The sequence below is a fragment of the Cervus elaphus genome, chromosome 4 (assembly GCF_910594005.1).
Source record: "Cervus elaphus chromosome 4, mCerEla1.1, whole genome shotgun sequence".
Taxonomy (NCBI): domain Eukaryota; kingdom Metazoa; phylum Chordata; class Mammalia; order Artiodactyla; family Cervidae; genus Cervus; species Cervus elaphus.
Window position 1 is genome coordinate 67265737 of NC_057818.1, and position 14759 is coordinate 67280495.

Below are 14759 nucleotides of genomic sequence, written 5' to 3' on the forward strand. Positions count from 1 at the left end.
TGGTTTTTGCCATACATTGACATGAATCAGCCATGGATTGACTGTGTAGTATTTCAGATTCCACATGTAAGTGATCTTATCTTACATGGTGTTTGTCCTCCTTCTGACTTACCTAGCATGATCATCTCTAGTTGCCTTAAAAACAAATGTTAAAAAGTACATCCATTTCAATAGAAAACTGCCGCAGCTGTGATAAAGACAAGATGATAGCAAGAGAGGAGAAACAGAGAGAGGGAAAAGTGTGGGGGAGGAGCCTCTAGTTAGAACACTAGCCCTATCAGAGCGCCACCCTTGTCATCTCCCTCACGCTTAATTCCCTCCATCAAAGCCTCAGCTCCAAAGACAATCACCTGGCAACTAGAGTTTCAACATTTAGGAGGAGTGGAAAATGCCGCAGTTGAGTCCCCAGCATTTACGGACATCTGTGACTCTTGATTTTTTTATTTGTCTCTAATTGGAGGATGGTTGTTTACAGTGTTGTATCAGTGTGTGCGGTACAAGGAGGTGAACCAGTGACACGTGTACACACAGCCCCTGGCCCTCACCGCCCCGCCAGGGCAGCGGGAGCCCCGGGTTGAGCGCCATGACCCTTGGTGGGATCTTAGCTTCCCAACTGTGGATTGAGCTTGGGCCCCAGTAGTGAAAGTTCTGAGTCCTAACACCAGACCAGCAGGGAATTCCCTAGCGTCAGCCAGGAGTCTCACCTCAGTGTGGTTCACGGAGGCATATAAAATAAAATACCTGTTATAAAAAGTGAGCCCTGGGTTTGATAAAGTCAAGAAGAACTTAGCCAGGAGAAAGAAAACCATGACTTTCAAATGGACTTTTTGGAAGATGCAGGGAGCTATGAGACTGAAGTCAGTGGTTAAGGAGGGAAAAGGAACTAATGAATTTGCAAGATATTATGATGAAGGGAAGAAGAAAAGGAGGTGTCTAAGGAGAAGAATTCTTTCTCTTTTTTCAATTAATTTTATTGGTGTATAGCTGCTTTATGACGTTGTGTTAGTTTCTGTTGTTCAGTTGCTAAGTCATGACTCTTTGCAACCCCATGGACTACAACACTCCAGGCCTCCCTGTCCATCACCAACTCCCAGAGTTTGCTCAAACTCATGTGCATTGAGTCGGTGATGCCATCCAACCATCTAGTTCTCTGTCATCCCCTTCTCTTCTTGCCTTCAGTCTTTCCCAGCATCAGGATCTTTTCCAGTGAATCAGGTGACCAAAGTACTGGAGCTTCAGCATCGGCATCAGCCCTTCCAATGATTATTCAGAGTTGATTTTCTTTAAGATGGACTGGTTTGATCTCCTTGCAGTCCAAGGGACTCTCAAGAATCTTCTCTAGCACACTTCGAAAGCTTGTCCACACCTCTTCTTACTGAATGTGAAATTGTGTGAAATGCTTAGTTTCCTGATTACTAGGCTATGATGTGCCTCTTCCACAAAATGTGACCTCCCCAGTTGGATTCCTGGGTTGGGAAGATCCTCTGCAGAAAGGATAGTCTACCCACTCCAGAATTCTTGGACTTCCCTTGTGGCTCAGCTGATAAAGAATCCTCCCGAAATGCGGGAGTCCTGGGTTTGATCCCTGGTTGGGAAGATCTCCTGGAGAAGAGAAAGGCTACCCACTCCAGTATTCTGGCCTGGAGAATCTCATGGACTGTACAGTCCATGGGGTCACAAAGCGACTCAGTCAACGACTGAGCGACTTTCGCCGAGGGAGAGGAGTTTGCTGTCTCGTCGCCGAGGTATCTCCAGCACCTGGAACAGTGCGTGCTGTGTGGTGAGCAGCCAACAGCTGTTTTCCCAAAGGAGGAATGAAAGTTTCTGGCTAAGACGGGTTGGGTGAAAGCCAGAGTTCATAGAAAATTTACAACTATACTTTAAAACTGTAAAGGTGATGGGATTATATGCAATGTATTTATATACATGTCTATTCATCTTAATTGTATTTTTTTTTTTAATTTTTATAGCGTCAGGGCATTTGGGATCTTTGTCCCTGACCAGGGATTGAATTTGCATCCCCTGCATTGGCAGCACAGAGCCTTCACCACTGGATCACCAGGGAAGTCCCTTAAGGTTAATTTTTATAAATAACATTTATCACATACAACTTAAAAATCTCTAGTCAGAATAAGCATTAAAAAAAAAAAACAGAATAAGCATTTAAAAAAAAAAACAGAATAAGCATTTAAACCAGAGTTGCTATCCATTACCTTCTCTGACAGAATTCACATCTGTAAGGCCAAAATTATTTGAATAATAACACTAAGATATTTTATGCTCTTTCAACATTCATTCAACTAACCTAATCTGGGTGATTAGGGAGGGGTGCGCTTGGAATGCTTTTGAGAGTGGATTAACTTACAGGATTGTCAAGGGAGGTGAGTTTAAAACCTGTTATCTTTTTCTCATCACAACCCTAAGTAATCATTGCCCAGGTGTGACGAGGACAGCTCTCCAGACTGACTCATGTTTCTTCAGGATGAAGCATGGATGGGCAAAGGGCAATTTTTATGTTGGTTTCATTGGAGTTCTGATGCTTGTTTTCTAAAATTGAAATATCAGAGGGGAGTCGCCATTCCCGACGGCCTGAAAAGAAATGAGCAAATGAGTGGGGAAAAGAAGGAAAATTAAGAGAGTTTTCAAGTTTCTGAAATCTGTTTCTGTTTTGAGATGTATGTCTCTTCCTGTCTCTATTTCTCTCTCTGAGTTTTGATAATTATCTGGTACAAGAGTTGACCATCTTACTCCTTTCCCTTCCTCCGTATAGACATTTTAATTTATTTATTTGGCCTGCGCTGGGTCTCCATCGCTGCCTGGGCCTTCTCTAGCTGCAGCGAGCGGGGCTACTCTGCCTTGCAGGGCAGGGGCTCCTCTGGTGCGGAGCCCGGCTCTGCACGTGGGCTCAGAAGTTGCAACACGCAGGCCCTAGAGCTCGGGCTTGGTCGTTGCGCCGCAATACGGTGGAATCTTCCCCGACCGGGGATCGAACCGGGGCCCCTGTATTGCCAGGTGGATTCTTTAGCACTGAACCACCAGGGAAGTCTTCTCTCTTTCTGTTTTGAGATGTATGGCTTTCTGTCTCTCTCTCTCTCTCTCTCTCTGAATTTTGCTAATTATCTGGTACACCAGCTCATCACCTTGCCCATTCCCCTCCTCTGTGTATATTTGACATGGCCAGTTGCATACCCAGAATTTATTCTTCTCCAAACCAATTCTTCCTAATGTGGCATTTATTGCTCATGTCTGACTCTTTGCAACCCCATGGACTATACAGTCCCTGGAATTCTCCAGGCCAGAATCCTGGAGTAGGCAGACTTTCCTGCTTCCAGGGCATCTTCCCAACCCAGGGATCAAACCCAAGTCACCCGCATTGTGGGCGGATTCTTTACCAGCTGAGCCACAAGGGAAGCCCCAAGAATACTGGAAGGGGTAGCCTACCTCTTCTCCAGCAGATCTTCCCGACCCAGGAATTGAACCAGGGTCTCCGGCATTGCAGAAGGATTCTTCACCAACTGAGCTATCAGGGAAGCCATGCTTCCTGATAAAATTGTCCCACTTTTCCTTGTAACAACCCTTCTGCCCTCCGGTCCTCCTATTACAATGAATGCTGATTTATCCCCAGTTGCAGGGTAATAATAATTGTTTTAGGATTGACCGGCCCTTGACACAGTGAAATATCAGGTAGTAACTGGTTAAATATCATATCACTGTATCTGTAACTGAAAGTGGGTTCTGGCTGCTCAAAACTCGAAGGCCAGTAAAGAGGCCAGGTTGATGGAAAGGAAAGTTTGCTTTATTTTGGATGCTGGCAACTGGCGGAGGGGTTGAATTCCCTCTGCCCACCCCCACCCCACCCCCACTGACAATCAAGGGCCAAGAGCATTTATAGACAGAGGGAGAAACAGCAGAAACAGTCAGACTATGCAGAAACAGCACACTCAGCTCTGACAGTCACCTTGAAACTGGTCATTGGTGGTCTGACCAGCGTTGTCTTCATTGCTTTAGGTATAGTTCATCTTCAGTTCCATGGTTCGTTCCCATTTCTTTGAGGCCAGTTCTCAGAATTGTGGCAGCTTGTCGCAAAGAGTCGGACACAACTGAGTGACTGAACTGAACTGAACTGATGTTGTGGCTACAGTCTGGTCATCATGTAGTTAACTTCTTCCATTCAGTGGGGGTCCAGTCTCTACAAGACAGCTCACAGGATATGGCTCAGAATATTGTCTATAGCCCTTGAGAAGGAATTAAAGGTCCTTGACTCTGCTTATTGACTAAACTATTACTATTTGATCTCCTTTGACTGTTTTCCTTTGTTTCTGCATTTTCTCACTTCTCTGATTAAACTTATTCTTTGGCTAAAATTTTTCCACAGCCTAAAGGCAGGCTGAGGACATGGGAGGCAAGAACCATAGGGTCCTCCTCCACTTCATATGAAGAATAAATAAAAACCCAGATGGGAGAACACTGGTAAACCGATTTGCCCAATAATCAGTAATGCTTAGAACAAAGACATCACTAAGGTAAGAAAATGTTGGCATGTAAAAGAGAAAAGTCAGGGACAGGACTGTGAAGTCATTGAACGAAGAGGCTAGATTTTTGTTCCAGTAAAGTACAGAACTGCCCCTTACAAATGGTGAGTTGTATAGATATGCAAATAACCACTCTAAGGACATGTTTAGAGACCCTGATCCTAAGCCTCCTCTTCTCCCTGGCTATAAAACTCAGGTTTAACTGGTTAGTTGACTTCATTCTGCATGACCATGATATGATAAATAAAATTGAATGCCACAGAAAAAGAAACTCAGAACCAGATATAGAAATTCCCCTTGACTTACCTAAATTCACAGCATGACTGGGTAACATTAGTTATCCCCCTTTTAAGCCATCCTTCATCACCCTCCCCTCCTAACAGTCCCCTGAAAGAGCTGATATTCTTTTCTTTTTAGCGTTCTTTTTTCTTTTTAAATTTCTTATTTGTTTATCTTTGCCTGCGCTGGGTCTTCATTGCAGTGTGCAGGCTTCTCATTGTGGTGGCTTCTAGAGCACGGACTCAGTTGCTCCACAGCACGTGAGATCTTCCAAGATGGGGGATCGAACCCGTGTCCCCTGCACTGGCCGGCAGATTCTTATCCACTGCACCGCCAGGAAAATCCAAAAGCTTGTATTCTGAATCTAGGTCTTCTGGAGAACTACCATGCTTCCATGCCAACTTGCACAGTCACGTCCAACTCGTTGTGGCTCCTCTGTCCTTGGGATTTCCCAGGCAAGAATACTGGCGTGGGTTGCCATGTCCTCCAGGGGATCTTCCCCACCCAGGGACTGAACCCACATCTCCGGCATCTCCTGCACTTCAGGCAGGTTCTTAACCACTGAGCCATCAGGGAACTGCCATAGCTTTAGCAGGTAAGTAGCCCCCCAAAAGTGTCTTTTACCTAAGCCTAAGGAGAACACAGAATGAATATTATTACATAGGGTTTTCCACTACCGATAATACATTCTAGATTAAAGTGTATGTGTGTGCTTTTATTCTTCAGGTTACATAAGTTTTCCTTGCAAAGATGGGATGAGTCCTCTAAAGATACATGGCTTTGTTCGCATTTGGAGCAAGACTGGGCTAACTAAAGAGGGAGAAGCTCTTGTGGAAACAGTGGAAGCAGAGAAGGAAATCAGCCTGGCAGTCATCTCCAACTCTGAAGGATTTATCCGGGTTCTTCAGCTCAGCAACAGTATTACAAGTGTGGGTCTTACACATCCTGGAGACAGACAAAGCTGTCTGCATGTAGCTCTGCAAAACAACAGCTGGTTGTTCACTGACCAATTGTCCTACGGGGATGCTGAACAGTCGAAGGCCTTCCTGGACGCAGTCTGTCAAAGCAAACCCCAGCCACCCAGGAAACACAATCGTGATTGGGGTGTTTTTGGTGGGAGGAACACACAGAAGGAAACGGACAAAACTCCATCTCACCAAGTCCGTGACAAGCCCCGTGATGGACCCTTTAATGCAGAAAAAGCAAATGAAACTCTCTCCCCTCTGAAGATGACTTTGTTCAAGTCAGCAACACTTGCCAGAACAGGACTCTTAGAAAATCAAGGAGCAAAGAGGGAAAAAATGCTATCACCTGCTCGAGAGATGAATGAAGCGTCCCTGAAAAAAAGTAACGCTGAACCTAACAAGAAATTGAAGACAGATTCCTTTGAGTATACAGAAAGTAACAAGGATGAACCGTCGCATTCAGAAGGTCAAGAAAAACTTAGAAATTCAACATGTGGCTCTACATGCAAGACCATCTCTACTGAAAATGCCAATCTAGCTCAGACTGTTCTTTCAATCCAGGCTCTCTCTTGCAAAACAGGTTTGGAGTTTCCATCAGAACAAATATATAGCCATGACGACCTAAGATGGGACGACCTTGACACTCACCCAGAACAATTCTGGCAAGGGTTCCCCAACCTGGGGAACGAACACCTTACATGAATGCAATTTTACAGTCACTGTTTGTGATTCCCTCATTTGCTGACGATTTACTCATGAGGGGCATATCGTGGAAGAAAATTCCCTTTGATGCTTTTATTAGGTGCCTGACCCAGCTACTTGCTTTAAAAGATATTTGTAACCTGGAGGGCAAGAAAGAGCTACTTGTCTATATTAAAATTGCTATTTCAGCTGTTACAGAGACCTTCCCTGGCGACATGCAGAACGATGCTTACGAGTTTTTAGGGTACTGTTTAGAGCAGCTGAAAAAAGACATGGAAAAATTAAACATTGCTTTGAAGACTGAGAGGGAAACCGGGATGGAAATTCATCTTCGCAGATGCATACGGATAACGCTGCCTGCCAGACGTTTGTTTGTCCCGTTGTGGCTAACTCTGAGTTTGAATTGCAGCACTCCATTATCTGTAAAGCCTGTGGACAGGTCATTCTCAAGACGGAGCCAAGTCGTTATCTTTCTATCAACCCTCCCCAAGAAACAAAACTACAACCGTCCTCTATTCAGAATTCTTTTGATCTTTTCTTTAGGGCAGAAGACCTCGAGTACAACTGTAACGAATGCACCCACGAGACACCTGTTGCAATGCACAAATTCAGTAAGCTTCCCAGACTGCTCATCATCCATCTGAAACACTATAGCTTTAACGATGCTTGGTTGCTGGTGAAGGATAACCAACCGGTTGCTATTCCTAAATTTTTAAGCTCATCTTCTCATTGCAGTGACAGCACAAAGTTACCTTTTCCTACTGCCAGTCCCAGGGACTCCAAAATGCTAGAAGTCTCTCCAGAGATGGTTTCTGAGATCCTCGCCCCATCGTCACCTTCAGAGAAGTTGATCTCAGAATCCAGCGATTCCTTGGCAAAGAATGCTGAACCACTAACATTCCAGAAGATCGTTGAAGGGTCAAACCAAGAACAGCAGCAGAGAGACCTGGAAAACAGTCCTAAACAGAATATAACAGCTTCAGAAAAGGCAGAAAAGGAGCTGCCAGCAGCTGACTCAGGGATGGATCAAGAACACACATGTCTCATGATCTGTGAAGATGCAAGTGAACTGACCAGCAGCCCACATCAAGTCTTGGAGAGGCTCAGCTCCAAGAGGTGCCTGAAGATATGGACCTTAAGAAATCTGACTGCCCGTGGACGCCGCTGAGAAAGCATCGTTGAAGACTTCCCCGCCTCCACTGCCGTCATGTCTAAATCAGAGTCTCCCAAAGAGCCCGAACAGCTGCGGAAGCTCTTCATCGGAGGACTGAGCTTTGAAACAACCGATGAGAGTCTGAGGAGCCATTCTGAGCGATGGGGAATGCTCCCAGACTGTGTGGTAATGAGGGATCCAAACACCAAGCTCTCCAGAGGCCTCGGGTTTGTCACATACGCCAAGGTGGAGGAGGTGGATGCGGCCGTGAATGCAAGGTGGACAGAAGAGTTGTGGAACCAAAGAGGGCCATGTCAAGAGAAGATTTTCAAAGACCTGGTGCCCACTTAACGGTGAAAAAGATTTTTGTTGGTGGCATTAAAGAAGACACTGAAGAATATCACCTGAGAGATTATTTTGAGCAGTATGGAAAATTGAAGTAATTGAAATCATGACTGACTGAGGCAGTGGCAAAAAGAGAGGCTTTGCTTTCGTAACCTTTGATGACCATGACTCTGTAGACAAGATTGTCATTCAGAAATACCGCACTGTGAACGGCCACAACTGTGAAGTGAGAAAAGCCCTGTCTAAGCAAGAGATGGCTAGTGCTTCACCCAGCCAGAGAGGTTGAAGTGGTTCTGGAAACTTTGGTGGCGGTCGTGGAGGTGGTTTTGGTGGGAATGACAACTTCAGTCGCGGAGGAAACTTCAGCGGTCGAGGTGGCTTTGGTGGCAGCCGTGATGGTGGCGGATATGGTGGCAATGGGGATGGATAGAATGGATTTGGTGATGACGGAAGCAATTGTGGAGGTGGCGGAAGCTATAGTGATTTTGGCAATTACAGCAATCAGTCTTCAAATTCTGGACCCATGAAAGGAGGAAACTTCAGAGGCAGAAGTTCTGGCCCCCAGTCTACGGCCATACCACCCTGAACGCGCCCGATCTCGTCTGATCTCGGAAGTGAAGCAGGGTCGGGCCTGGTTAGTACTTGGATGGGAGAAGTTCTGGCCCCTAGGGTGGTGAAGGCCAATACTTTGCCAAACCCCGAAACCAAGGTAGCTATGGTGGTTCCAGCAGCAGCAGTAGCTATGGCAGTGGCAGAAGGTTTTAATTACTGCCCGGAAACAAAGCTTAGCAGGAGAGGAGAGACAGGGAAGCGACAGAGAAGCGACAGGGAAGCTACAGGTTACAACAGATTTGTGAACTCAGCCAAGCACAGTGGTGGCAGGGCCCAGCTGCTACAAAGAAGACATGTTTTAGACAATACTCATGTGTATGTGTACATCGAGGACTGCACTTGTGACTAATCGTATAACAGGTTATTTTAGTTTCTGTTCTGTGGAAAGTGTAAAGCATTCCAACAAAGGGTTTTACTGTAGATTTTTTTTTGCACCCATGCTATTGATTGCTAAATGTAATAGTCTGATCATGATGCTGAATAAATGTCTTTAAAAAAAAAAAGAAATCTGAGACAAGCAACGCATTTTTAGAGCTAGAAGTGGGCAGTGTCATGGAGTCCACTGAAGAGTTTTATAAGGCTCATGAAAACAGGATTCCAGAAAGATCTCAAGGCATGGCTGAACAACTGCAGCAGCAAGACTGGAAAAGAATGGTCGAGGAATTCTCCCGACAGGAATCACCTCCAGGCGTTAGGGAGCTGGGTGCCCAGGAATACACAGAAAAGGACTTCCAGGATCGTCAGAAAGATGATAACAGGGACTCCCTCACTGCTTTGGGTGCTGGCACGAACCCTGGAATTTTAGACAGGGAGGACACAGAAACTGAAGCCCAAGGGTGAAAGGAAACACCGAGCGGCTCATCCGTGTCATCAGCCATCTCAGGAGCCCCCCAGATTCAGGCCAGCACATCAGCGATGTTTACTATTTTCAGAAGCAGGCCTGGTTCACATACCACGACCTAGTAGTATCAGAAATCCAAGAGTCTGTGATGCAGGAGGCTAGGCCTCACACTGGGTATATCTTCTTTTATATGCACGATGAGATCTTTCAGGCGCTGTTGAGAAAGGCAAGGACCTCTCACTTAGAGTGGAGATGGGGGAGATCCCTCAGGAGGAATAAGAAAAAGATGACTCTGGACTTCCCTGGTGTCTCAGTGCATAAGAATCTGCCTGCCAGTGCAGGGGACGCAAGTTTGATTCCTGGTCCAGAAGATCCCGCGTGCTGCAGAGCATCCAAGCCCGTGGGTCACAGCTATTGAGCCTATGTTCTGGAGCCTGTGAGCCGCACCTGCTGACGCTCAAACATCTAGTGGTCACGCTCCACAGCTGGAGAAGCCACTGCAGTGAGATGTCCGCGCACCGCAGCTAGAGAGGAGCCCCTGCTCACCGCAACGAGAGAAAGCCTGCTCACAGCACCGAAGACCCAGAGCAACCAAAAAGTAAAAATAAACAAAAATTTAAAAAAGAAAGAAGGTTAAACTTTAAAAAAATAAGAAAGAAAGAGATGACTCTTGCACAAATCTGCTTGCCTGCTTCACCCAGCCCCTCTTCCTCCGTGGAAGGATGATTCTGAGCTCTACCCAGAGATGAGAAGACAAGGAGCTTCAGAGTAAAGTTCAAACAGAAACTCTTCTTATGGGAAATAACCATGCTAACTCTGCAGCAAACCCCGAAGCTCAAACTGAGATGGGTTGTCCTAGCCTGTGAGATTGGAAAATCGCTTTTCGTGTTAATGGGGTCGTTTCCAAAATGTTGGTCCTGCAGTGGCAGCAGTAGCCGGAGGCTGGTTAGAAATGAACCATCCTTGCCGGGGTCCAGCCTCGGCAGGATCCAGGGGGTGCCCTCAGGATGAACAGCATCGGCGAGAGAGAGAAGACACTTGAGACCAGCCTTGATAGGGCCAAGTCTGCGAGGGAGAGGGAGAGAGGGAGAGAGAGAAATGACCAGACGGGGGTGCAGAGAGTCTGGCAGAGTCTGGCAATGCTTTATTTTTTACCATAGCTTTTATACCCTAAATTAGTACATTTCTAAGGGGAAGATAGTTTAACATTACGTCGGCTTGTCCTTCACGAAACCAGGGTGTTTTCTGCATACCTCTTTGTTTATGAGGGTCTTGTACATTATCTTCTGGCCTGGGGGCCTATTAACATTTTATGCAGGTCAGGTGAATGTAAACCTATTTTCCGTTTTTATGGTGACCTTAACTGTAAGGTAGCAGTCTCATAGGGCAACAGTACAGAGTAGAAGTATAACCTTGTTAACACAAAAATTAATCCTTCTGCAGAAGTTGTCAGTTGCGTTTATCTAAGAAGTTTACCCCACACTGACTCTGCAACTTTGGTGAGGTAGCCTCTGCCTAGCACTCCTGGCTGACAATTAACAACCATCTCATTGGTACCACACTAGGGCTAAGTTCTTATTTCTCTAGATCTTTAACTATATTAACAATGGTTTCTATAACATAACCTTAGCACATTAAAGGCAAAAATACAGCAAGCAAAAACACAGCAAGCAAATCACAACCCAATAACCACCTATAGAATAATTTTTCTTATGTTTTCTAATAGGACTCCTTTACCCCTTAAAAAGGCTCTATATCTATTAGGGCTTTTATATAATCAGGTTCTTTATGCTATTTTATGATTAGGATATTATAAGCAATCATGCATATTAGTACCAAGCACATAAATGCATTTGGCTAACAAATTACCAGCAAAGGAGTTTAAATTAAAACACTCCTTTCACCCTGAATAATCTCATAAAATACCACCACCTGGGAAACTTATTGATTAAAGTTCTAAATTGATTCTTATTTGGGAAGAGATCAGGGAAGGCCTTCTGCCTGTGTCACAGAAATTAGGGAGTAGTCTATTGAGGCAGGCATCAGAAAGACAGATATCATCTTTAAGGTGAGAGCCGGGGGCAGCTTTATTATTAGAGGCACAGCTCGGCAACACGTGGGAGGGAGGGCACAGAGAGACGGTCTGTGTAGCTGAGGCAGAACCAAGGCAGAGAGGCACACCCAGAGACAGGACGTGGTGTTCTGGAGAGGAGGCGTGCAGTCAGAGGCAGTTAAGTCGTTTACATAGGACAGGTCTTCGGGTCTTTGTTTACCTTTAGCCAATGATCTGACTCTTTTCCCACACTTGACCTACCCTGGGACCCTCCCCTGGGGCGCACATGCACCCCTCAGCTGAAACGAATCTCAAAGTGCAGGCTTCTGGGAGAAGCAAGACCCATTATTCAACATTGTGTGTGTTCAGCCACTAAGTCCTGAATCTTTGCGACCTCATGGGCTGCGGCACGCCAGGCCTCCCCGTCCTTGACCATCTCCCAGAGTTTGCTCAAACCCACGTCCATCAAGTTAGTGATGCCATCCAACCATCTCACCTTCTGTCGTCCCCTTCTCCTCCTGCCCTCAATCTTTCCCAGCATCAGGGTCTTTTCCAGAGTTGGTTCTTGCCCCAGGTGGCCAAATACTCATTATGGCCTGGCATCATCCTCTGATTTTTCGACCCCATGAAGGCTTTTGCACGTGTGTGGTGCTGGAGAAGACTCGTGAGAGTCCCTTAGACAACAAGGAGATCAAACCATTCAGTCCTAAAGAAAATCATTGGAAGGGCTGATGCTGAAGCTGAAGCTCCAATACTTTGACCACCTGATGTGAAGAGCCAACTTGTTAGAAAAGACCCTCATGCTGGGAAAGATTGAAGGCACAAGGAGAAGGGGGTGGCAGAGGATGAGATGGTTGGATGGCATCACCGATTCAATGGACATTAATTTGGGTAAACTCTGGGAGATAGTGAAGGACCGGGGAGCCTGGTATGCTGCAGCCCATGGGGTTAGAGAGTCAGATACAACTTAGCAACTGAACAACTTTGTCTCCCTTGCCCCAAGGATGGGAGGTGAGTGATCTCTTAATGTTTTTACAGGGTTTACTCCAAGTCTTGTTGCCAAAAAAAATGCCTGATGTCTGGTAATTTACCCTGTTCCCACTGCTGGTTTTTATACTGAGGTGGAGATCTCGAAAGGGAGACAGGAGAATGTAGTCCTGGAGCCGGCTGGTCTCTTGCTTCAGGAAATGTAAACAGGGGGCTGCTAATGAAAGGCCCCAGGAGGTGTGATCAGTTGTAAATGCCTAGCCTGGGGCCACCCCCTGCCTCAGGAGCACTCCAGTCACTGTCCATAACTGTTTCCCTTGATAATATTTTCTTACTCAATTTATTGTCTAATCCAAATTTCACCTTATTCTTATCTCTTCCCCCTACTGTGACATCTGTCGTGTTCTGTCGGTGTTTAAATGTTTGTTTCCAGGTTATAAGCTATAAAGACAAGGTAGTAGCTGAACCTGAAATCATTTAGGGAGGAAAGGAATGACTCAGAAGACTTACTTCCCCAAGGGAGAGAGGGTGAGTGCGTTCCCATTTAGATGAGGGATGGTTGTGTTATGTGAAGCAGGAAGATGTTTCTGCTGTCGTGTGGAATTCAGCTTTCTGAAGACCTCCATCTCCATGGGTGGACTGTCCACGACAGAGAATGAATCTAACTAACACCCATTTTAATCCTCTTCTAGCTTACCTTCGGAGAAGGAAATGGCAACCCACTCCAGTATTCTTGCCTGGAGAATCCCATGGACAGAGGAGCCTGGCAGGCTATAGTCCATGGGGTCACAAAGAGTCGGACACGACTAGGCGACTAAACCACCACCACCAGCTTACCTTCCTGCATTGCAAAGCCTGGTTAGCTAAAAATGTGATTTTCCAGGCTCCCTTGCTCTTGCTAAGCAGACACGTGTGAGACTTGGAGTAAGATACTGCATGGCAGTGAGCAGCAAAAATGCATGCGGACGTCCCTGGTGGTTCGGAGGCAGACTCCACACTCCCAGTGCAGGGGGCCTGGGTTCGACCCCTGGACAGGGAACTAGATCCCACATGCCGCAACCAAACCACAAAGAAATACTAAAAAAAAAATACATGCAACCCATGGACAGATTGGTTCCAGGTATCGACTAAAAAAGATGTACAAGGTAAGAGCTATGAGTTGAGTTTTATTGGAGGCAAAATGAGGACTATGGCTCAGGAGACAGCACCTCAGATAGCTCTGAGAGACTGCTCCAAAGAGGCAGCGGGGGAAGGTCTACATGTGAGATTTTGGTGAAGGGGGAGTTCAGTGCAATCAAGCACTTACTTTACAAAACATTTTCTGCTGCTCATGAGGAGCTGATGTCACCATGAAGGGATTTAGTGATTTTCTAGATACAAGGAGATGCAAGGACTGGGATTATGAAATCAGTTTCTGAAAATAACTATTTAAAGACCGGTGCCATCAATTTCTCTGACACAAAGTGTCTCCCTCTCCACCCTGGCCTCCGTTCTCGAGCACATAACTCAGTCTCTGCAGAGACAGATGCCAAACGCCCTCGGGGAGAACCAGTTTGTAGTTGAGACAGGAATCTAGGTGCTCACAATGGGTGGAGTCAACCATTCTGGGGTTTTTCCTCCTGCTCACCAAGAGAGATGAATTATCTCCCCTTTCTCTTGGAAAACAAAGTGAAGTGGGGAGGAGGGCAGAGATTTTTGTGGTGTGAAACATCTATTTGTCCCTCTTTCTTTTCCAACTTTGAAGACTTACCAGGTACTTTCAGTATATTTCTCCTGGGTTGCTAAATGTATTGACTTAACAGATCATGTTCCCAAATAAAAAGCCCCAAATAAATAAATACTAGCATATACTAACACAAATAAATAAATACTAATACAATTCATCCAGGGCATTTTAGTGATGCAACTATGTTGTTCCATTTTATGTTTATTGTCCCCAATTAGTGATAGTATTTACATTTTTAAAAAATACATGGGACTTCCTGAAAGTCCAGTGGTTAAAACACTCCCAATATAGGGGGCATGAGTTCGATCCCTGGTGGGGAAACTAAGATCCCACATGCCCCATAGGGCAGCCGAAATAAGTACAATTAAAAATAAAATTTAAAAAAGACTTCACCTTCCAATGCAGTGTGCGTGGGTTCGATCCCCAGTCAGGGAGCTAAGATTCCCCCATGCCTATTGGCCAAAAAAACAAAACATAAAATACAGACAATACTATAACAAATTCAATAAAGATTTTAAAAAACAGTCCATGCTGAAAAATCTTTAGGGCTTCCCTGATGGTCCA

General features: G+C 45.5%; 1 protein-coding gene and 1 pseudogene across 1 annotated transcript; both read left to right on the forward strand.

Annotated features, from left to right (window-relative positions):
- The first annotated feature begins 5566 nt into the window (after positions 1–5566).
- USP29 (ubiquitin specific peptidase 29) lies at positions 5567–10364 on the forward strand. Its single transcript, XM_043900702.1, is given in 7 exon segments — positions 5567–6463; positions 6466–6790; positions 6793–7560; positions 7563–7632; positions 9107–9420; positions 9423–9655; positions 10353–10364. Coding segments are annotated over 7 exon segments (2619 nt in total).
- LOC122692626 lies at positions 7637–8924 on the forward strand (annotated as a pseudogene).
- Positions 10365–14759: the final 4395 nt, after the last annotated feature.